This window comes from Telmatherina bonti (assembly GCF_933228915.1).
Source record: "Telmatherina bonti genome assembly, chromosome: 6".
Classification (NCBI taxonomy): Eukaryota; Metazoa; Chordata; class Actinopteri; order Atheriniformes; family Telmatherinidae; genus Telmatherina; species Telmatherina bonti.
The window spans coordinates 6,573,389-6,597,164 of NC_136624.1; the positions used below are offsets into that span (position 1 = coordinate 6,573,389).

Here is a 23,776-nt window from a genome sequence, read left to right on the forward strand (position 1 = left end):
GAAATTAGGAGAAGCTAGGACTTATTTAACATTACTGTATCTGGATGTTTGACCATGAAACCCGCTGAAAGTTTCCTGCTTGTGTTTTATACAGACATGCTTCATATCTTCGGATGAGAGCGACCTATCCAGGATTCCTTAAAGCTGCAGCCTGGAACAAAATCACAGATTAATGAGAGAAGAACATAATTTGCCATGAAAAACTGGGATTATATTGGTGTCTTGTGACTTTACTATAAAACTGTCTTTATTTTTCTAAAAAGACGCATTTATATTTCTTCGCTGTGTCTCCATGTACATGCAGCTAACACCGTTTTTACTATGGTGTCTCTGAATGGACAAACAAGCTATAAAACTGTAGTTTGATCAGAGTTTAAGCACTGTTTTGGATACGTAATGCCATTAAAGCACCACAGCAGAAGACATGACAACTACACTATGTTTTACTCCATCTTTATGCACTTGAACATATCAAGCATACTGCAAGCAGGACCTGTGCAAATCTGAGAAATGATGACAGATGTTTAAACAACCAAACAGATGCTGAGCTAGCAACCTGGTGGCTCTGACGTAACTGTCTTCTGCTTCTGCATTAAGGCGCTGCATGTTTTACACGTTGCAACAATAAAAAGTGTCCAGTCAGTTTATTTCACTGTTGGAAAAATAAGAGTAGCTCAAGTAGAGGTGTGTAAAACCACAGCTTTATTGAAATATGATCTATTAGGAAGCATTTTGTGAGTAGATAATTCCATTGCGGTCTAATGTCTTAGAACCCCACCCCCAACACAACACAACAACACACTTCTTCCAACGGTTGCCGACTGTGAAGCAACTTTCTGGAAAAGGGGGCGCATATCCCCATAATTTGATGTGGAAATGGATAGAAATTAAACATTTATTGTTTGCTGTCACACACTGCCACCCTGTCCAAAAGGCGCCACTGGGTTCGGAGCTGGTCCTGGACTCACTTCTAGCTCTTCAGTTGGTTTCCATAGAGAACCAGCTCAGAACTTGTTACATTTTCCACACCAATACACCACAGAACTAAGTCATTATGTCATCTATCCAGCTGTGTGTTACATGTAACACTAGAATGGTCATCGCTTTGTATTGTAGCGAGTGGGAGCAGCTCTGGTGATTAGGCGAGTGGCAGCACGTGGGGTACAGCAAGCAGAGGTGACAAAAGGACTGAGTCAGTGTGTGTGAGGTGTTCTGGGGAGAGGAGCTTGGTGACTGCTATCGGGTGATTACCCAGCCAAGCAACCGTCTAGTGCTCAGTGGGCCTGGTGGGAGGGTGCCGATCGCAGCTGTATAGGGCTGCCGGTGGCGAAGACAGTTAGGGGGACTGTAGGGTGAGTTCACCATCCAGGCAGGGATAGGAGGAGTCAGGGGAACACATAGGAGCACGCTCTTCCACTCCCCAGCCAGAGGAGAGGTACTCCTGCCGTCAGTGGAGGCCTCATTGCGCTCAGACTCAGACCCCGTGGGAGGGTCTCGACCCAGGGGAAAGCTAAGTAGTCTTTTTAATTCTGTAACTTGTATGAATGTGCTGTGTGAGTGTAGGAAAATTTTCATGGTGTTGCTCGCACCCAGTATTGGACCGTGTAGGAGTTGTTAAATTAGGAGTTGGATGCTGCCGCTGCTTGCCCTACGGTGAGACCAGGGATGGGGGGGTCCTAAGAGTTCCCTCTGTATTGGTGAGTTTTCTGTGTGGGTGTAAAAGTGGGGACCTTCTGTTGTAGTGCCGTGTTGTGGAGTGGGTGGGTTTGAGGCGTTGCCTTGTGGCTCCTCCCATTGTGGCCGTGCACTAAAGGGAGCAAGTGACTGGCTCAAATACAAACTGCTATCTGACCATCGAATCCCATACAGGTCTGAGACTGGTTGCCTTATGAACTGTACAAAATAAAGGTTGTGTTCGTAATACCTTTTTGCCTCCTTATTCATTCCCCCGGGACCTCTGCCTAAGTGCAGGAACATTACAGTATGTTAAAGTCACCACCATATGACCATGGCGACTCTCAGGAGGAAAGATGCTTAAAACCTGCATAAATCATGTCTGAGAGGTACAAACTGGCACACTATTCAAGTTAAAGAAGATTGGTTCATACCTCAGAGATTCATATTCAGTTAGCATCAGTAAAAAATCCCGTTATCAGTGAAACAGAGGAAACTGTCATCAGGGGAGACTGAGAGATTTTCCATTAGAGTTCCTTTAAGGGTGTAAAACTTTAACAGCTAAGTTTTGTTTGTTAAAAGTCAAGTTGTGAAAACTGCATATAATCCTGGAGGAACTCAGAAAGATTGTTGTAGTTTCCTGAAGGCTTTTTACCTTTCTGGAAACATTTCCTGAAAGTTTCCAGACGTTTACAAAGCCTTCGATATTCCAGAGATATTTACTGAATGTTGTTTTGTAAAATCAGGAGAACTCCCTCCTATAAATTTTCTACTGAGTTAATGGTAAACGTTGTCTAGCATTTTTTAAAAGCAAACACAAAACTTTTCTCGGTGGATCCTGGTGATGGGAACCCGCCTACAAGTTTCTGCCCTCGGATCCTCTAGATTTTACCTCCGGCTGTGGAAATTGGAGGAGGCAAATATTTTATGTTTAAATCTAACGCTACATATATATGAATATGTTTTGGTTGGTCTTAGATCAGTTGTAAACGTGGTACTAAGATTTGTCAGATGAGTTATGTGGAGGTGGGGCTGTCACCGGGGGCTCCACTCTTCAACCCCACCTCCACGCACCAGTTCCAGCCTGCGGGACAGCTTCTCTCCAGTCAGCCGGCGCCCGGCCCCACTTCCAGGCTTGTTTCCCACCATGGAGCTCCGGTCTGCGGTGGTCTTCCTCTGCCTCGCTGTCCCGCTCTGCAGGTCGGACAGCAGCCCGGACAGTCCCCTGCTCCTGGAGCCCTATGACTTCCTCTTCGACACGGCGGTGGAAGCCTACCAGAAGGCGGACTGGTTGTCGGTCATCCTCAACATGGAGAAGGCGCTCCGGAACAAAGCTACGGTCCGCAAAGTGAAGGCCGAGTGCCGGCTGAGCTGCGCCAACCACACCGCCTTCAGCGAGCCCCTGGCCGGCTTGGGAGTCGCGGTTCCCGGGGCCGGGTCTGTGGAGGACCTGGGCTTCTTCCAGAAGATCCTGAAACGGGCTGATTGTGTGAAATCCTGCGAGACCGAGAAGCTCGGATCTCCAACTTTGCATCAAGTCAGTGATGAAGTGGAGCTGGAGTTCAGGAAGAGGACCCCGTACAATTACTTACAGGTCGCTTATTTCAAGGTAAGGTCCCGTCGTGGAGGGGGGGGGGGGGGCGGTCAGCTTGATGCTGTTTAATATTCAGCTCCACAACTGAAAGAAAACTTTCTTACACCGTGTCTTATAGAGTTATTCAGGTTTTATGTTGACATGCAGTGCAGAACACCCCCAGCCCCCCACCCGGGCTGAGGAAGCCATGCCACGTCGTAAGGTGGAGTCAGCCTGCGTGGATCTGACGCCAGGACGTAGAATTATGGTGGTTTAAAGGCCCAAAACCCATTTTACAGGTCTGTCAGGGACAAAGGAAAGTTTTTAAATGATATCCTTATTTTGTTGATGTAACATTTTCACATCATGATTTTCACTGGCTTCAATTTATTTTTAAATGTCACTATCTTAGTTATCCATTATATTTAAAACTATTTCTAATCCCATGTGGGTCCTCATATAACCTCAGACATACTGAGCACTTGTTTTTTTTTTTTTTTGCGTTACCAAAATTAAGAAAGAATTTGGCCGTTGAGCTTTTAAATCCAAAGCCCCATCATACTGGAACAACTTACCTGTGTCAATCAGATCCATCACTTCCCAGCAAAGCTTTAGGACAGCTATATTCAGCTACTTACAAACAACTTGCTTCTGATGTTGTATTCTTATAAACAATTTTACTTTGAGTTATGCTGTGCAATGGCCCATCATGATTGGTATTTAAATGTGTATGTCCATGGATATACTGTACTTTTCGGGTAAATGTATGTTATTTTGCTTGTACTGAGGGTTTGGTTATAGAGAGCTTTTGTCTAGTGTGAATGCTGTGGTTATGTTTCAGTAAGGATTGTATTATCTGTATCTGTCCGTGTGTGTTGAGGACACTCTCAAAAACTAGATGTATCATCTCAAGGGGCTGTCCTCTCAATAAATTTCAAATAAATTTCAAATTTCTTGTTGTGGAAAATACAGATATGAAAAGGATCCTGAAGGCATCACAACAACAGCTGGAGAAGATGTTTGATTTGCTACAAAAATGTTTGGATGAAAAGACAGAAAAGAGCTTAATCTCTTTATACAGCAGCAGGTTATACAGGAGAATAAAAATAATAAAAAAAGTTCTGCAGGGAAAGTTCTTACGGATCCCTGTCCAGATGATCCACACTGCTTTGGTTCCGTTAAGGTCCCGGTTCTACGGTGGCCCTGAAGTGTCACAGCAAAACAAAAGCCACAACAAAACACTATTAACCACAATACTGTACGGTTCTGCAGATCTGTCCCTCTATCAGACCTGTTATGAGGTCCAGGTTCTGGGGAGGATCCATCCCTCCCATCCAGACCTGATCTTCAGTCAATTCAGACGGGTGTCTTCCCCACCGCCTTTAAAACAGCGGTGGTGAAGCCCCTTCTGAAGAAGAGTAATCTGGATCCCAACATTCTTGATAACTACAGACCTGTATCCAACTTGCCGTTTCTTAGTAAAATGATAGAAAAAGTTGTTTTTATTCAGCTAAATGAGTTTTTAAACAGGAATAATATCTTAGAAAAATGTCAGTCTGGTTTTAGGACAAACCACAGTACTGAGACGGCCCTTTTAAAGATTGTGAACGATCTAAGAGGCAATCTGGATGCACAAAAACTTTCTGTCCTGGTGCTGCTGGATCTCAGTGCCGCTTTCGATACAGTAGACCACCAGATTTTATTAAACAGACTCAGATGTCTGGTGGGCCTCTCAGGTACTGTTTTAAAATGGTTTTACTCCTATCTCACAGATCGACAGTTTTTTATAAGTATGGATACATGCTCCTCAAAGACCCATAAAATAAAATGTGGGGTTCCCCAAGGATCAATTTTAGGCCCACTACTTTTTAACCTGTATATGTTGCCACTTGGGGACATCATCAGGAGACACGGCATTGATTTCCACAGCTATGCTGATGATACACAGCTTTACATCGCCGTGTCTCCTGATGACCTGGAGCCAGTTAACACCCTTTTAAACTGTATTTTAGATATAAAGTCATGGATGGCAGAGAACTTCTTACAGCTCAACCAGGACAAGACTGAAGTTTTAATCATCGGTCCTGAAGACAAGAGAGAGATCATTTCATGCAAACTGCAGAGTTTTAAATCCTCCCAGTGTGTACGAAATCTGGGTGTTATTTTTGACTCTGAGCTGAATTTTATTCAACATATCAGAAATGTTACAAAGACAGGATTTTATCATCTCAAAAACATCGCCAGAGTCCGCCCATTTCTCTCTCTTGCCAGCACGGAGGTACTAATGCATGCTTTTATTTCTAGTAGACTAGACTACTGTAATGCCCTGCTCTCTGGTCTTCCCAAAAAGAGTATTTCTAGTTTACAACTACTGCAGAACTCGGCGGCACGAGTTCTGACAAGGACCAGGGGGCGGGAACACATTACACCTGTTTTAAAGTCGCTGCACTGGCTCCCCGTGCAATTCAGGATTGATTTTAAGGTTCTTTTAGTGGTTTATAAATGTCTTAATGGTCTTGGGCCTTCTTATTTATCTGATCTGTTTTTAAGGTATGAACCCTCGCGGACCCTGAGGTCCTCAGGTACCGGCCTTTTAGTTCTTCCTAAAGTTCGTACCAAAACATATGGCGAGGCCACATTTCAGTATTACAGGCCTCGCCTATGGAACAGCCTGCCTGAGGGCCTCAGGGCTGCAGAGACTGTTGATGTTTTTAAAAAAAAGCTCAAGACCTACCTTTTTAGTTTAGCTTATAACTAAGTTTTAACATTCTTATATTAACCCATATTTATCTTTCTTTTTAGTTAATTTTATTTATTTATTTATATATTTTATATATTGATTTACATAGTATAGATTTTATTATTTTATTTTAATGGATTTTATTTTTGTTTAGTTATCACTCCAGCTCTCTCCTCATCGGGGTCCTCTTCGCCGAGGGCTGCCCCTGCTCTGACTGCATGGGTGTTGCTGTGGGGGCTGTCCCTGTCTGGTGGGTCGGGATCCAGCGCTGCAGCTTTACGGTTGTGGCGTGGGTCCTGTCTGCCCGGACCCGGGTGGCCCCCATGGTGATGGCCTGGGTGGTCTTGGTTGGGGGTAGCCCTTTGTGTAGAGGCTCCCTGAGAATACCATTTCCTTATCTGGTGCACATCTGGTGCAAATGCACCTGGCCATTCATTCATCTTCTTTTAACTGTTACAGGGCAAATAGGGCATGGGTGAGGGTGGTTGTGGGTGGGTGAAAGGGGATGTGTATGTGTGTTAGTGTTTTATCTATTTTGATGTAAATTGTTTTATAATGTAAAGCACTTTGTATTGTTTTTAAGCACGAAAAGTGCTATACAAATAAAGTTTGATTTGATTTGATTTGAATTCAATCCAGCTTTATTTGTATAGCGCCACTTCACAACAATGTTGTCACAGGACACTTTAGACACATCATTTCGAGCCAATTCATACATATCCTATAATAGAAACCTACTGATAGCATCGAGTCATGACTTGGATCCAATCCTCCATCCTGAGCTGCACGAGGCGACAGTGGGAAGGAAAAAACTCCCCTTTAACAGGAAGAAAACCTCCGGCAGAACCCGGCTCAGGGAGGGCAGCCATCTGCCTCGACTGGTTGGGGTGGAGAGGACAGGAAAGACAGATCAACATGTACAACTGCACTTATTCAGGAAGACCTGCGGCAAAAAGGAGAAATAAGTTAGAGACGGCAATATTGGCATATATTTATACATTAATACATTAGATGAATCGAGCGAGGCACTTCTCAGTGCATCAGGTAACATCCCCATTGCTACATAAGTAATGGTTGGCTAGACTACCCATAACTATAAGGGACCCCAGTCCAGTTCTGGGGTCATGTGACCGGCTACGTTTCCATGGAGACCATTTCTGACAAGGTATCAGCAACCAGCAGATGGATCACCTGAAGGTCCTGGTTCAGGTCTTTGCTGGATTTTAGATCCTGTTGATCTGCTGTGGATCGTTTTCTAGTCCTGATTCTCCTCTAGTCCTCCTCCTCCTCATGTCCAGTTTCTGCTGAGACCAGCTCGGCTCGCTCTAAACCAACCCTTCAGAAACCAGGAGTTACCTGAAAACCCAGCAGACCTGCAGTGAGTCTGAAGTAGGAAGAACTGGGTGTCCTGCGACGCAGAAGACAAATAAAAGATCATTTTCTTAGAATTAATGTTGATATTTATAGAAACACAGATCATAACATTCTTCTCATCGAACTGTCAGAGCGGCGCCTGAAAGCAGAATAAAATCACATCCATGTAAATGAATGTGCCGGTGTATCCAGGGTCAGTCCCCTTCCTAGAACTGGTTCAGGTACGCATTCTGGTCTCCAGTGGGCTGGAACAGTAAAAATAATTAAGATCCCACATTTATCTCTGTTTTACTACAATGCAACGCAGTGGAGCATCAGTGGGACCAGTTCTACACCCACTTCAGGGTCTTGGAGGGGGTGTGGGAGTTTATCCAGCCAGTCTACATGTGTTTGGACTCCTGTGGGGGATGATTGGGGGTGTGGTGAATCAGACCCCTTGTATGAGCTTCTTGAGCTGATTGTACTGGTGGCAGACCAGTAGAACGTTTTCCAGGTTTTCTGCACCGACTGACGGCAGGACGGATCTTCTGTCTGGTTTTTCAGATCAATAAACTGGACAAGGCCGTGGCGGCTGCCAACACCTTCTTCCAGGCCAACCCAGACCACATGGAGATGAGGCAGAACCTGGACTACTACAGGATGATGGCAGGAGTCCAGGAGGAGGACTTTAAAGATCTGGAGGCCCGGCCACACATGGTGAGAGCAGACCTGGTCTCTGGTTGGTCAGCATCTGTTTCTGTCCTCCAATGGTAACCCCGTCCCTCCTCAGGCGGAGTTTCTGCTGGGGAAGAGCTACTACAGCGATGACTCCTTCGGCCTGGCGGCCCAGCACTTCGAGGCGGCCGTGGACGAGTACTTCAGGGCCGATGAGGAGTGCAGAGCTCTGTGTGAGGGGTCTTACCGCTTCGATGGGTACAACTACATGGAGTACAGCGCAGACCTGTTCCAGACCATGACAGGTGAGGTTCCGCTTCACAAAGACAGGACGGATGGGCTGGAAAAGCAGGGTAATGGTGTGTGTGTGCGTGTCAGACCACTACATGCAGGTCCTGAGTTGCAAGCAGCACTGCTCCGTGGAGCTGGCCTCGGCCCCCGACAGAGACAAGCCCTTCCAGGACTTCCTGCCGTCCCACTTCAACTACCTGCAGTTCTCCTACTACAACAGTAAGTCCTAACCCCCCTTCTGGTCCTCCAGTCCCCCCTTCTGGTCCTCCAGTCCCCCCTTCTGGTCCTCCAGTCCCCCCCTCTGGTCCTCCAGTCCTCCCTTCTGGTTCTCCAGTCCTCCCTTCTGGTCCTCCAGTCCTCCCTTCTGGTTCTCCAGTCCTCCCTTCTGGTTCTCTAGTCCCCCTCTGGTCCTCCAGTCCCCCTCTGGTCCTCCAATCCTCCCTTCTGGTCCTCCAGTCCCCCCCTCTGGTCCTCCAGTCCCCCCCTCTGGTCCTCCAGTCCTCCCTTCTGGTTCTCCAGTCCTCCCTTCTGGTTCTCCAGTCCTCCCTTCTGGTTCTCTAGTCCCCCTCTGGTTCTCCAGTCCCCCTCTGGTTCTCTAGTCCCCCTTCTGGTTCTCCAGTCCTCCCTTCTGGTTCTCCAGTCCTCCCTTCTGGTTCTCTAGTCCCCCTTCTGGTTTTCTAGTGCCCCTTCTGGTTCTCCAGTCCCCCCCTCTGGTTCTCCAGTCCTCCCTTCTGGTTCTCCAGTCCTCCCTTCTGGTTCTCTAGTCCCCCTTCTGGTTTTCTAGTGCCCCTTCTGGTTCTCCAGTCCCCCCCTCTGGTTCTCCAGTCCCCCCCTTCCGGTTCTCCAGTCCCCCCCTTCCGGTCCTCCAGTCCCCCCCTCTGGTCCTCCAAGTGTGTGGAAGACATTAACACTTTGGAAAGTAACATTTCGATTAGTCAGTTTGTGAACGACACAACACTCTTTTTAAAATATGAGAGAGAAATCGGCGCTGTTGTTCAGATTATTTTTCAGTTTTCTGAAGCATCAGGTGTAAAGTTAAATACTGAGATATTCGCTCTCCATGATCAATCAGCTTAATCAGTTTGTAATACTGCTGTTAAATCGGAGGTGAAATACTTCACAAAAGAACAGAAAAGGAGAGAAAAAGAGAATATATATAAAAAAAATATAGATAAAAGTAAATCTATTCTTAATTCATGGCTTTATTTACACAGCTTTATTTGGAAGAATGCTCTTAACTAAAATGTAAAGTCTATTACAGGTTGTTTACCCTGCCTCCTCACTGGAAATCTCTGACAAAATGATGGTACGCTTCTACCTGATCCTGTTGACCTCACATTTTATACATCGATGTAAATATGTCACAACTGGGCCCCACATGGATGGACGATCTCAGAACATTCACAAAATCTCTTCAGAATATAAAAATGAAAAATGCAAAAGACTTCTTTCCTTGATGGACTTGTTCATGTTGCTGGACAGAGACTCCTAATTGATGCTTTTTTAAAATGTTTTTCTTTTCCATCAGGTTGCCTTGTTCTAATTACCTCAACACCTGTTTAATGTATATGACAAAGTGACATAAAACATATATATGGACATTTTCTATTTTCAATAATAATAACTAGAAAAGCACTCCACGAGCGCAAACCTCCACCAAGCATATTGTGATTAACACCCAACATAACTTCACAGTGATCCAGGATCTCTTCTGGATCTCCACCAAAATTTCATCATTTGTTCCTTGTGAGACCCCCAACATATTCCGAAGATTTAATCAAAATCCATTGATAACTTTTTGAGTAATGTTGCTAAAAGACAAACAAACAAACAAACGAACTCCGGTGAAAACAATAACCTCCTTGACAGAGGTAATAATGATAAAGTAAAAAAACGGCTGTGTATGATCATAAACTCTGGCGTCCCCTGCTGGTCGGAGGAATAATGACCTCCTGTGTTGTCATGCGTGAAGACGAATTTCCCTGCAGGTGTTTGTTTGTCCTGCAGGTGAGAAGTACGAGCAGGCCATAGCGTGTGCAAAGACCTATCTGCTGTTCCACCCGGACGACGAGGTGATGAACCAGAACCTGAACTATTATTCTGCTGTGCTGGGAGAAGACCAAGCCCGGACCATAGCAGCCAGAGAGGTGGGCTCCTGCCCAGGTGGGCTTTCTGTCGCCTGCATCCAGGACAATAGCAACGTCAGCTGTCTGAGACGTGTCATTTGTACCATCCGTCTGTTTTTTCTGCCTGATCATTTTAGTCTTTTTACTGCATTAAGTTGAAGTTCACACATTGCTTATAACACGCTTATTATTCTAGATTTATTTTGCACAACCTAGAGAAAAATACCAATCACTCAGTCCCTCCCTTACCATGTTTTATCAAACAAAAAGTCCCTCTGGATGATGAAATAATTACAAGCACTAACAGTTAAACACATACAGAGTTACATTCACTTACAATTCATACATTTCTGACTAAACTTACTTTTGGCCAACATCTGAATATTGTACAGTATCAGCTGCTTTTAGTCATGCAAACATAAAATAATTTGAATAGGTTCTTCTTCCTCTTCAGTGTGCAGCAGTTTGCAGGATTTTACAGAAGTTTGCAGCAGTTTAAAGCACTTTGCAACAGTATGCAGCAGTTTACAGTACTTTGCAACACTTTGCAGTAGTCTGCAACAGTTTGCAAAAGTTTGCAGCATTGTACAGCACTTCGCAGCAGTTTACAACAGTTTGCAGCAGTTTAAAGCACTTTGCAGCAGTTTACAGCAGTCTGCAGCACTTTGCTGCTTCTAACCAAAATTCTATTCTATTCTATTCTCATTCATTCATGCATTTTCCAAACCGCTTAATCCAATTCAGGGTCGCGGGGAAGCTGGAGCCTATCCCAGCTAGCTTTGGGCGACAGGCAGGGTACACCCTGGACAGCTCGCCGTCCATCGCAGGGCCAAACAGAGAAACGAACAACCACTCATGCTCACACTCACTACTATGGGCAATTTGGAGTAACCAATTAACCTATCATACATGTCTTTGGATGGTAGGAGGAAGCCGGAGTACCTGGAAAGAACCCACGCATACATGGGGAGAACGTGCAAACTCTTCTATTCTATTCTATTCTATTCTATTCTATTCTATTCTATTCTATTCTATTCTATTCTATTCTATTCTATTCTATTCTATTCTGTTCTATTCTGTTCTATTGTAGTCATATATCAGACACTTTTATCCAAAGCGACGTACATCTGACTTACATTCTTGCTAAACTTTGATTTTCTGCCACCAGATGACCCACAGCTGCAGCCGTTAGATAGTATTCAGCATCATCAGACTGTCTGGTTGATCCGAAATAATCCAGCAGTGCGAAAAGCTCTGATGCTTTTAGAAATGCAAATAGAAAATCATTTAGTGTGAACAGAGAAAGGATATGGAATGTGGCGCTAAAGACACATCTGGAGGAAGATTTGACAATGAATTAACTGGAAGCAGCTCAGCAGCTGGTTATAAAAGGAAAACCGGACAGAAGCAAAGTTGCTTCTGCAAGAACCGAGACCTGCGTCTACTTCTGATCCCAATCAGAATGTGTTTGTTCGTAAATGAAGCGACTTTCTGAGCAAACGGACTTGTGAATGAGTCCTGAAGGAGCGCTGGGACTGATGCGTGCAGATTCAGCTTTCAGATGGGGGGTCGGGGGGGCAAACGCTGCTCAGCGAGAAGAACAGATAACTTTTACGTCAGTCTCCAAAAGTCTCCAGAAACACCAGAAAGTCTCTAGATTTGTCGTTAGTCACTAGATTTTCCAGAAAACTCGCTAAACACAGCAGCAAAGCGCTACGTTGACGAGCAGGGACTCTGGACCCGGTCTTTATTTAACCTTCCTGGTTAAATGAAGGTAAAAAAGGACAAAACATCTGGAAAAGCAACTTGAATGCAGGCGTTAGAGCAGCAGGATGCCTTTCAGGACAGGAGCTGCAGATGCATCTGGGTTTGCTTTGATCTGCACACGTTTTTTTTTTAAACGTTTTTCGCAGCAGCTTTTTGTTTTCTGATCAAGGTTAGAATATCTAAATATCCCTTTTCTGGCCATTTTCTGCAGATTTGATCTTTATGTTTGTGTTTTAACAGAAGTAAAATATGTGTTACGGCCAGTTAAATTGTTGAAAACAAACATAGTTGATGTGATGAGGAGACTTGCAGATCCTCTTCATCACCTGGATAAGGCTGGTCCGGGGAGATGGATCTACATTCAGGTGTACTCTGATTTCCAGGTGGTCAAGCAGTACATGCAGCAGTCCATCCTGGAGAAAGAGCTGCTCTACTTTGGATACGAAGCCTTCGGGATCGCCTTCGTGGACCCGGTGAGGAGACAAACTCTTTCATACTGTCTCAGTTTGCAGGATTTCATGTCTGAACATAAATAAAAGGGTTGTTTCTGTCATCAGGACACGTGGACCCCTGAAGACATCATGCCCCAGAAACTGAGAGACAAACAGAAGTAAGACTGGAGAGGTGACTGCAACAGGTGTGGGTGGTGAGGTGATTTACTCCGTCATTCTGTGCTTCAGGGCCGACAAAGAGACCGCAGCCAGGATCACGGAGGAGATCGGAAACCTCATGAAGGAGATTGAGACGCTGGTTGAGGAGAAGAAGAAGGATTCTTCAGATATGGCCAAGATGATCGCACCACCAGAAGGTGAGCCAGATGTTTCCCCCAAAACACGAGCTGAAGTAAAGAAGCATGAACGTGTTTGGGACTTTGCTCCTGCAGGTGGCGCTGTGTTGTACGACGGCATCAAGGTGACCATGATGTCCAAGCAGCTGAACGGGTCTCAGCGGGTGCTGCTGGACGGGGTGACCACCGATGACGAGTGCAGGGAGCTGCACCGCCTCTCCAACGTGAGTCCGTCTGCCACGAATCCCGTCGCCTGCCGTCTGTCGGCTTGTGTGACCGTGTTCCGCTTGTTTCTCAGGCGGCTGCGCTGAAAGGCGACGGCTACAGGGGGCGCCCATCCCCGCACACGCCCAGTGAGATGTTCCAGGGAGTCACCATCCTAAAGGCTGTCAAGGTTGGTAGCGCTGACTGGGATTCGCATGGATCCAGTATTACCATTTCAAAACGTTTGAAATCGGATGTCTGTAGGGTCATTGAAGGTCCAGCAGGGTTCTGTAGGGTCATGAGGACATAAACAAATACTGATGAAACGAAACTAAATTTTTAAAAAAAAAAAAAAGGAAAAGAGAAATTTTAATTTCTCAATGCATAAATTTATTTATAACAAAATCCATACAAAGAGGAAAGAAACAATAAAAATACGGGAATAAAATAAAATACCAAATGGAATTTATCCAACCATCCATCCATCGATCTGTCCATCCATTCATCTGTCCATCCATTCATCTGTCCATCCATCGATCTGTCCATCCATTCATATGTCCATCCATTCATCTGTCCATCTGTCCATCCATCCATCCATCCATTCGTCCATCTGTCCATCTGTCCATCCATCCATTAATCCATCCATTCATCTGTCCATCCATTCATCCATCCATCCATGCATCGATCTGTCCATCCATTCATCTGTCCATCCATTCATCCATCCATCCATCCATCCATCATCCATCCATCCATCCATTCATCTGTCCATCCATTCATCTGTCCATCCATTCATATGTCCATCCATTCATCTGTCCATCCATCCATCCATCCATCCATCATCCATCCATCCATCCATTCATCTGTCCATCCATTCATCTGTCCATCCATTCATATGTCCATCCATTCATCTGTCCATCCATCCATCCATCCATCCATTCGTCCATCTGTCCATCCGTCCATCTGTCCATCCATTCATCCATCCATCCATCCATTCATCTGTCCATCCATTCATCCATCCATCCATCCATCGATCTGTCCATCCATTCATCTGTCCATCCATCCATCCATCATCCATCCATCCATCCATTCACCTGTCCATCTGTCCATCCATCCATCTGTCCATCCATCCATTAATCCATCCATTCATCTGTCCATCCATCCATCTGTCCATCTATTCAGCTGTCCATTCATCCATCCATCCATCTATCCATCCATTCATCTGTCCATCCATTCATCCATCCATCCATTCATTCATCCGTCTATCTGTCCATACATGTCCATCCATCCATCCGTCTGTCAATCTATCCATCCATTCATTCATTCATTCATCCATCCGTCCATCCATCCATTCATCCATCCATGTCCGTCCATCCATCTGTCCATCGATCCATCCATCGATCCATTCATCCATCCATGTCCGTTCGTCCGTCCGTCCGTCCGTCCGTCCATCCATCTATCCATCTTCTCTTATCCGGATCAGGTTGCAGGGGCAGCAGCCTAATCAGGGAAGCCCAGAATTTCCTCTCCCCAGCCATTTTCCGCAGCTTGTTTTGGGGGACCTGAGGCATTCCCAGGCCACCTGAAAGATATAATCCCTCCAGCGTCTCCTGGGTCCTGGTACTTCCTCGTGAGGGGACGTCTCTGGAAAACCTCACCAGGGAGATGTCCAGGAGGCATCCTGACCAGATGTCTGACCCACCTCCTTACACCTCATCTGGTTCCTCTGGATGTGGGGGAGGAGCAGTTCTACTCCGATCTCTGGATGACTGAAGTTCTATCTCTATAGGAGAGTCCAGACACCCTGAGGAGAAGACTCATGTCAGCCGCTTGTATTCGCGATCTCATTCTTTCGATCACCATCAACAGCTGGTGATCATAGGTGAGGTTGGGAAGATCGATCGACTGGTAAATCAAGAGCTTCACCTTCAGGGTCAGCTCCTAATGCAGCAAACTAATTTATAACCAATAGAAAATAAAAAGTAAAAAACTAAATAACATGAAAAAAAGATATATATAATGAAATATTAAGGAGATTAGTACCATAAATTAATAAAAAAAAAATGCAAAAATAACATTTTTAAAATCATTCAATAAATGAAAATAATTAAAGGAATAAAATAAAATACTAATAAATAATGGAAACATACAGAGCAAAAGTAGAAACAAGTAAAACAAATACAACAATATATTTACTAAATACACATAAATAAATTAGAAATAATTAAACAAAATAAATATTAAATTTGAAAGTAAAACATCAGTAATAAAAACAAATATTGTAAATACAATATATGAGTAAATAAATCAATAAAATGAATCAATTCTAATACACTTGACGAAAATAAAATTATTGACTAAATAATAAATAGTAGAAAATATATAAAAAATATATATAGTATATAAATTAATGAATAAATAAGTAGAAACAGGTTAACAGAAATATATAAAGGTTTTTAAACACTTGGTTTTATTATAAATGTTACAAGAAGTATAATAAGGTAGAAAATATCTAAAGTAAATGTTATATTTTATGTTCGTTTTGTACAGAAGCTGAGAGCAGTCGTGGTTATTTGTTTTTTTTTGTTTTTTTTAACTGTCATCTTGAGATCACGGGATGACTATCTCGTTATCACTGGATAACCAACTTTAATAACAATATGATTATCTCATTATCTTGAGAAAACAAAGTTGGTTATTTTGTGATAATGAGATAATCATCCCACAATGATGAGAAAACACTCTGTTATCTCAAGATAACAAGAAAATTAAGGCGTTATCTTGAGGTAACCACTGAAGAATAATAATTTAAAAAAAAAACAATAGTGGAAAATGACTTTTGATTTTTGTTTTGGTACAATTTTTATCTTTATTTCTTAATATCCAAGTACAAAATCCAATTTAATTTAATTTAATTTAATTTAAAGCTATGGTAAATGTTAGTTATATGACTCTTGCTTCTACGCAGCATCTTGGTTTTTGGGTCAGGAATAAATCTGTTGACGGGTGGAAACGTCGTCCTCCTATCAGCTGTTAAATAGGGTTTTGTTTTCTTTCTCTTCTTTTTTTCTGCGGGCAGCTCGGACAGGAGGGGAAGGTTCCTCTGAAGAGCGCTCGCCTCTTCTTCAACCTGAGTGAGAAAGTGAGGAAGGTTCTGGAGTCGTACTTCCAGCTGGAGTCTCCGCTCTACTTCTCTTATTCCCACCTGGTCTGCCGCTCCGCCATAGACGGTGAGAAGCTGCCACTGCGTTTAAAACCTTGTTCATTCATCTTTTCTGCTCTACATGATGCTGCTTGATTGATCTTTTCTCTGGTCTCACATCATTTCGCTCTGAGTAACGTGGTTGAGCTGCTCTGACATGATCCACACGTTTATTATATTTATTTATTCTTAAAGTGACAAATAAAAGTTCAGAAAAGCATCCAGTTGAAGAAAAGAAATGTGTTAAAACGATTTGCCACTAGGTGGCAGCAGAACATAAAACAATGACGTTGCTACGTCAGAAATCCACCACAAAGTTAGAACAAATCTTTTCACACTAGAAAATTAATTAAAAACTTTTTTTTTTAAAAGCAAGTAAATTAATAAATACTTAAATGATGGGAATTTAAATGCAAATGATGAAAAATAAAAGCAAAGCAAAAAGCTTTTAAAATATGTTTTAGATTTCTAATTTATATTTGTGTATTTATTTTCAGATGAATATATTTTTTGTATTAAAATGATAATTTATTCTTCATTATTTTTTTTCCTGAATTTAGTTTACATTATTAATTCTTTTCAAACTTTTTTATCTTTAATTTATCATTACTGATTAAACTTAAACCTGTGCTTAAAAACAAAAATAAAAAGACATTTTAAAGTTAGTTTATTTGTATATATTTAGTTTATATTACATTTAATATATTTTGACATATAATTCTCAGCCCGCTGATGCAATATTTTACTTCTACAGACAAATATAGTAATTTATTTATTTTTATCTATAAAAACATTCATTAAATTATTTTATTTTTAATGTTTACAACTGGATATGCCGTCTGGAGAAGCTTTGTCTCAGTGGCGTATTTATTTATTCTTTAGTAAACAGTAAGTAAACTCGAGTCCAATGATTAGGATAATTTGTGATCGTACCATCGCTGCTCATTCATATGCAAGACAACAACCCTTAAACAGGTGTAGAAGACACTATACATGAAAAGATTAATTTTATTTGTAGTTTATGTAGTTTATGTAAGGAAGAGGCTGAGGTTGTCTTTGGAAGATGATGTGTAGCTATGGAATGATGGAATTACTCTGGAAGGTATTAGCCTGACCTGCTTGGACTGATTTCTGACTAGAAATTAGCTGTCGGCTCTCCGGATGTGAAAAAGTTGAATTATTGTGTGTGTTGCTGCTCATCCAGAGAAGCAGGAGGACCGCGAGGACCTGAGCCATCCCGTTCATGTGGACAACTGCGTCCTGGTTTCTGAGCTCAACGAGTGTATAAAAGAGCCTCCAGCGTACACGCACAGAGACTACAGGTGAGTCCATCTTTTGCCTCTTTTCCATCAGTATCAGCTTGTCTCAACTTAACTCGCCACAACTCGTCTCAGCTTGGTCCTGTTTCTTTTCCATTACAGTTTAGTACGAGGTCTAAGATGTGCGCGGTTTGTGTGAAATTACTGTGACGTCAGTGTTGTGCACGACAAGCTCTATAACAACACAGGACTTGGAGGCAATCTGCTACCTGGTCCAAGGCTCGCCGGTCGTGGAACAACTTCCAGTCTCGTCTGTTTGATCCACTCCGACCATTGTGGTCCTTGACCTGCCGAAAGTCACTTCTGAGCTTTTTCAGCTTCTCTCGACGCTGCTGGAAACTCCTTTGCTAGCCGTAGCCATTGAGTCGGAAAGCTCTTGATGGATATTTTCATTTCGTGTCGCTCCATCTGGTTCCCTGTGTATCCTTTCCTCAGCTACCAAGCAAAGAAATGTCTCCACCTCGGCGTTGGACCACGGAACAGACTTTTGTTGCGATTTTGCTTGTAGCGTAATGTAAATAACTTGTGAGTTAGTCGGTTTTCCAGTGATGTCACTCTCTGACCTCTGATTGGCTGTGCCCCTGATCAATAGCATCATGCAGTCTGGCGACGTCACACACAGCCTGACTCAGCTTGCTTAGAACCTGGGCTGAGGAGATACATATAAAGTACCGGTAAACGGGGACAAAAGCTGAGTGGAAAACCCTACAAACCGAGCCGAGGCGAGTTAAGTTGAGGCTCTGTTTTTCCATCATATTGATGATGATGATGATGATGATGATGATGGAAAAGGGCCATTTCATCCACACACCCTTTCTGACCGACGTAATGCTAACATCTGATGTTTCTCCTGCAGCGCCATCCTTTATCTCAATGACGACTTCGAAGGAGGAGAGTTCATTTTCACTGAACTGGACGCAAAAACAGTCACGGTGAGTTATTTCTAACGGTCAATAATGTTGTGTCAACGTGTGGAGTGAAAGGAGATGTCCAGAAACGTTGTGATATGGACGAGTGCAGGGTGATCTTCAGTAGAAGCATCACTGCCGCTAACGCTAGGTCACCAATCATCAAGGCAAATATTACCTCCAGAATCAGAGATGCTGGTACTTGAGAAAGTTCTTTATGAGTTCAACGGAGAACCTACTGGGAGCTTCATACTTGTAGCAAATAGTTTACCCACGTTTAAGCTAGCTATTGATCAGATCAATCATCAGCCTGAACTGATCAGCTGGAAAATGAGTCTCCTGCAGCAACTCTGCTGGTATCAGGTGTGTGTTAGCATCAGACAAGCTAACAGGTAGCTTCTCTAGGCAGATAGACTGAATGTCTTGGCTTTTTAGTAGCATGGAGCTGATGGTTTTAGTGCTGGAGAAATGACTGACCGGTAAAAAGAAGTTTCTGACCCAGTGGTTGGATACTTACTGAGCTGCTCTCCCATTCCTACAAACATAATCATAGGAAATTCAGTATATTAGGTTTTCAAGTAAATTTGATGGAAAATGTAAATATGGTGGGTTTACCACATGAGGTACCACATCCGTTCACATTTAATTTTCTCTGTTTAGTTTATTTATTATTTTAAGGTTTAATTTTGATTTACACCTGTATTACCATCCATATTACCCCCGTATTAAACGTATTACCCCCGCAAGAAATATTCCAGATCCACCCCGGCTCTTAGTTTCCAGTATTACTGATCCAGCGCAGCATTTCTCAATGCTTGAGGAATTAGCATAAAAGCAGATTATTCAAAAATTAAATGAATGAATAAATTACTGAATAAATAAATATCGCATAAATTAAGGATTTTTTTTTATCAGCTTGTGTTCGGGGGACAGCGTATGTTATCTTGGGGGTTGTGGTTCAAAAAGTTACCCCTGATCCACTGATTGTTCATGTTGACGTTAACCTGCCAGATGACACAGTTTAAAAGGTGAAAATTTGTTTCCCAGCTGAAATTTTAATGATAAATTCCTTTTGCTGCCATTGCAGTTCAGTCCAAACAAAGTGTAGTAGCACATAACAGCTAGCATCTCCTCATCTAGAAGTGAAAAAAATACAGAAAATAAAACCGATAGAAATTACTAAAAGCTGAATAGGCTGGAAGAACAGAACAGAATCTTTTCTGTGCTTGTAAGGCAAAATGTTGTCTGTCTTAAAGTCCATTTCTGCTCCTTTACGTCCGTTAACAGGGCCGTCCGTTTCAAACGTTGTTCTGTGTTGTTTTCTTCCTGTTCCTCCTCTTCTTCTTTGGTTTGTTTCTGTCTCTGGTTGCGTGCCGGCTACACAACTCAACAGCGGACATACGATTTGCAGTGGGATTGATTTCTGGGTCAAGTGACGGACAGCTAAGCCTCTTGAAAACTGACCAAACTCCGTGCGTAACCGAAGCAGGCGACCAATGCAGGCCACCAACATGTGTCCGTCCTTCTGCATATCTGTCTTCTGCATCGAACACACCACCAATCCTATCATGTAATCAGGTCTACCAAGTTAAAAGCCAACATTTCAAACAAAAACGCAGTTCTGAAACATCTGTATGAGAAGCAGAGGTCCAGAAAGAGGCGGAAATACCCATGATGTTGATGATGATGGGTGGATCTGAACCATGAAGAAGAGCAGCGGTGGTTTTATTGTTTTACACTATTACAGTTTTAATATGTATAAAACCGGGTTGCATGGTTGTGTAGTGAAGGTCACTGGTGCGATCCTTGGCTGGGGGGAAGCTTGAATGGTGGGCTCCTTCCGGGTTCTCCCACCGTCCAAAGACATGCATGTTAGGTTAACTGGTTGCTCTAAATTGCCCCTAGGAGTGAGCGTGAATGGCTGTTTGTCTGTTTGTGTTGGACCTGCAATGGACTGGCGAGCTGTCCAGGGTGTACCTGCCTCTCGCCCGAAGACTGCTGGGATAGGCTCCAGCTTCCCCACAACCCTTAATGGGATTAATGAATGAATATGTATAAAACCACCAATCATCTGCATTGTGTCATCTGGGTGTTGTATTTCACTGTTTGTAGCTGTACTGTAGATCGTTAAGGCCTTTGGCCACAATGAGTTGTAACAAATGTCATGTAGGTCAAGTAAAGGGAGGGAATTTGAAAAAGAAAACGAGTAAGAAGACAGGGTTATAATGCACGTTGATCTTTACTCTGGGACCTCTGTAGGCCGAGGTGCATCCCCGATGTGGCCGTGTGGTGGGCTTTGGAGCAGGGAAGGAAAACCCTCATGGAGTCAGAGCCGTCACCAAGGGTCAGAGGTGTGCCATTGCACTGTGGTTCACCCTGGACCCTGCTCACCAAGAAAAGGTAAGAAGTTTTGCTTTATTCTCCACCTGTCTGGTAAGGACAACAGAAACACATCGGTTATGTTTAATCTTTCTGTTGGACTCATCTGGATCGGTTTCCCTCATGTGCTCCTTCTCTTTACTTATTGAAAAACTGGAGTTTGGATCCACTTCTTTCCAAACTTTCTTTTCTGTAAGAAGTTCTTGGTAACGAAGCAACTCGTCCGAACCTACGACCGCCGACCTGCCACTGGCAGCTAATACCCGTCCTTCCACTGCCGTTCACAGACCTCAACAGTCTGTCCGCCGGGAAACGGAAGTTTTAATTCCTGCTTAGTCTATGGTGTTAGAAAAACCAACCACAAGCGCTAATTTTACAAGCTAACTTACATGAGCACTTAACAGTTTGTCAACGAATGCCATGCAGCGGTTGTCTTTATTATTAGTTTTATTATACGCTATACATAACGTGGTAAAAGGTAATTTTATAAAACCAATTCCTCAGTTATTGTGCCTTTGTATGATTCTCGGCTTTTTTAGTTGCTAGCAGTTGCTAATGCTAACTAGCTAAACCAGAGAGCAGTACGGAACAACACAGTGCACTGAAGACAGATTGTTTATCTGGATGGTTCCTTCAATCCCGGGCAATAAATGAGAAGTTTTTTAATTGTTTTAATGAAAAATTGTTGCCTTCATCTCTGCTTCTGTAGTGCGACTATTCATGCCTTAATTGTGGTGTTAAAGGGGTCCTATTATGGTATTTTAAGTTTTCTAAGCTTTCTACAGTGTTACAGTGTTGAATCCTCATCAGACATGTGAATGGCACTGTTTTTTATCACCTAAACGCATGTTTGAGTTTGAATTCCAGCACTCTCTCCGTTCGGTTTCCATGGGGACGAAAAATGCGTCGTTTTAGAGAGTTTTTTTCTACTTGGAAATCCTTGTGACGTCCCGGGGGATAAGGTTCGGTGATTGGTTACCTTCTACTGGTTAACAAGGGCATGTACAAATACATCAGGCGGGTGGAAAATGTGGGATAAAGTTATTTCCAACGATGGCTGGTGAGTTTACCAAAGAGAGACATCCTGCTGCATTCGTTGCTGTGGGTTGCTGTTTTCCACTTCGTTTTCAGGCTCTGATTCAGGTTCCAACATGTAGGGCTGTATGCTATGTGCTAACATTCTATTTTGTTTTTTTTATTGAGTTCATATGAACCTAATCCTTCTGTTTATGAGACGTTACAATGACGGTGAAAGCAGGTGCGGTGCGCGCTCCCGATGTAGTGCAGTGGCGGGAGGCGGGGCTTAATGCGGAAGAGTCTCAATCCACTCGTTTTGCCCGCAGGCTGATCTGACAGCCTACGGAGAGGGTCGGTCTGAAGTAAATAAAGCCATTTGTGACAATAACTCCATCAATCCCAGCCCTTCTGGTCTCAGAAATAAAAATAAATTAGCCTGAAATGCACATAATAGTTCCACTTTAAGCTGAATCTGGTAGCAAAATCTTCATCGGTTGGCAGTTTTGGAAGCTTGCAAACCAGGACTTTGGAAAATCTCTTATTTCTATGTCTTTTCTTTTCTTTTATATTTTATATTTTATATTTGCTTTTATCTCCCTTCTGTCTCATCTCTTATCTGTTTAAATGAGACTACTTTCGTATAGATTTGGATATTGTGGATTTTACCCCGTCAAAAGTGCTACATTGATAAACTTTATTTACTTACTTTAGGAGCGAATCCAAGCTCAGGATATGCTGAAGATGTTTTCAACCCCTGTGAGTGAAGAGTTTAGCCAAAAGGAGACGAGCGACACTTTGGAGTCTCAGCCGGTAAAAACAGAAGCTTCTTCAGCAGCTGACCAGGCAGAAACAAAACAGGAGGACGCACCGTCAGACCAGAAGCTGGGTGCACCATCTGAAGAGCCAGCTGGTGCAACAGCTGACAAACCAGCCGACAAACCAGATGGTTCTCCGGAGGATGTAGCCGGGACAAAACTGGCTGCCAAAGCAGCCACCAAGACCAAAACTACACCGAAAGCAAAGGCCAAAGCAGCGGATAAAGTTAAACCTGCTGGGAAAAAAGACGGAAAACAGACGGTAAAAACACAAAGCAAGCAGGCAGATAAAAAGAGCACAAAGCCAGCTTCCAAACAGACTAAAACAGTTGCATCTACAAAGAAACCCACATCGGTCTCAGACTCTCAGAGCGCCAAGGAGGAGCTGTGATCAGACCAGCGGGGACTCTACCCCCTGTGTGTCTGTTTAACTGTGTTGTTTTCTACAAGGTCTTCTCTGTGGATGGTTGAATAAAAACATAAGTTTGGGTTGTTAGGGTTTTATTTTCTTTTTTAATGAATTGGAAAAGGTGAACTATAGTTGTTGGGGGTCCTGGGAAAAGTCTTCTACATGCTACAAATCAATGGAGCCACTTTTTATTCAGGAATTGTTGTAATAAAGCATCTGCTGTCTTTTCATCTCTGCTTCACACAGAACTCTTCTTTTAATGCCTGATATGTGTGACGACATGTTTTAAAATGAGGGAGACGCTCCAGCCAGCTGTATGAGTATGAAATAAAAGGTGATGTTTTTAGATTTGTTGAAGTTTTCTTGCAGGGTGTGGGGGATGCCATGAGGAGGTATCCCTACCTCACTCTGGGGGCAGAACGGAGAAACTCAGGTGTGGAACGCTGTGAATCTATAGACAACAGATTCACTGCAGAATATTTTCAGGTAATCCAGCAGCTGTTTTGTCTTCACATGTTATAATTAACTTTATTTCAAAAC

The 23,776-nt window shown here is 43.1% G+C and overlaps 1 protein-coding gene across 2 annotated transcripts; it reads left to right on the plus strand.

The window, feature by feature from the left end:
* Nucleotides 1–2,549: 2,549 nt before the first annotated feature.
* p3h1 (prolyl 3-hydroxylase 1) lies at nucleotides 2,550–23,563 on the plus strand. Of its 2 annotated transcripts, XM_079241529.1 has the most exons (15): nucleotides 2,550–3,283; nucleotides 7,905–8,057; nucleotides 8,131–8,320; nucleotides 8,394–8,525; nucleotides 10,314–10,453; nucleotides 12,583–12,672; nucleotides 12,757–12,809; nucleotides 12,880–13,007; nucleotides 13,083–13,210; nucleotides 13,285–13,380; nucleotides 16,267–16,417; nucleotides 17,594–17,711; nucleotides 18,565–18,640; nucleotides 20,876–21,016; nucleotides 22,724–23,563. In XM_079241529.1, exons 1-15 carry the CDS (start codon nucleotides 2,693–2,695, stop codon nucleotides 23,216–23,218), a joined length of 2,682 nt encoding a protein of 893 aa, XP_079097655.1. In that variant the 5' UTR covers nucleotides 2,550–2,692; the 3' UTR covers nucleotides 23,219–23,563. The 2 variants fall into 2 exon arrangements, with proteins under 2 accessions (XP_079097655.1, XP_079097654.1); XM_079241528.1 differs by having other exon boundaries at nucleotides 12,880–13,210.
* Nucleotides 23,564–23,776: the final 213 nt, after the last annotated feature.

What these genes read in the sequence shown, in the direction of transcription:
- p3h1 (XM_079241528.1), top strand. Translation starts at nt 2,693, where the DNA reads ATGTGGAGGTGGGGCTGTCACCGGGGGCTCCACTCTTCAACCCCACCT. An exon ending in AGCTGCACCGCCTCTCCAAC is followed by an intron (nt 13,211 to 13,284) that starts GTGAGTCCGTCT and finishes CTTGTTTCTCAG; the next exon opens with GCGGCTGCGCTGAAAGGCGA. An exon ending in TGGACGCAAAAACAGTCACG is followed by an intron (nt 18,641 to 20,875) that starts GTGAGTTATTTC and finishes GGACCTCTGTAG; the next exon opens with GCCGAGGTGCATCCCCGATG.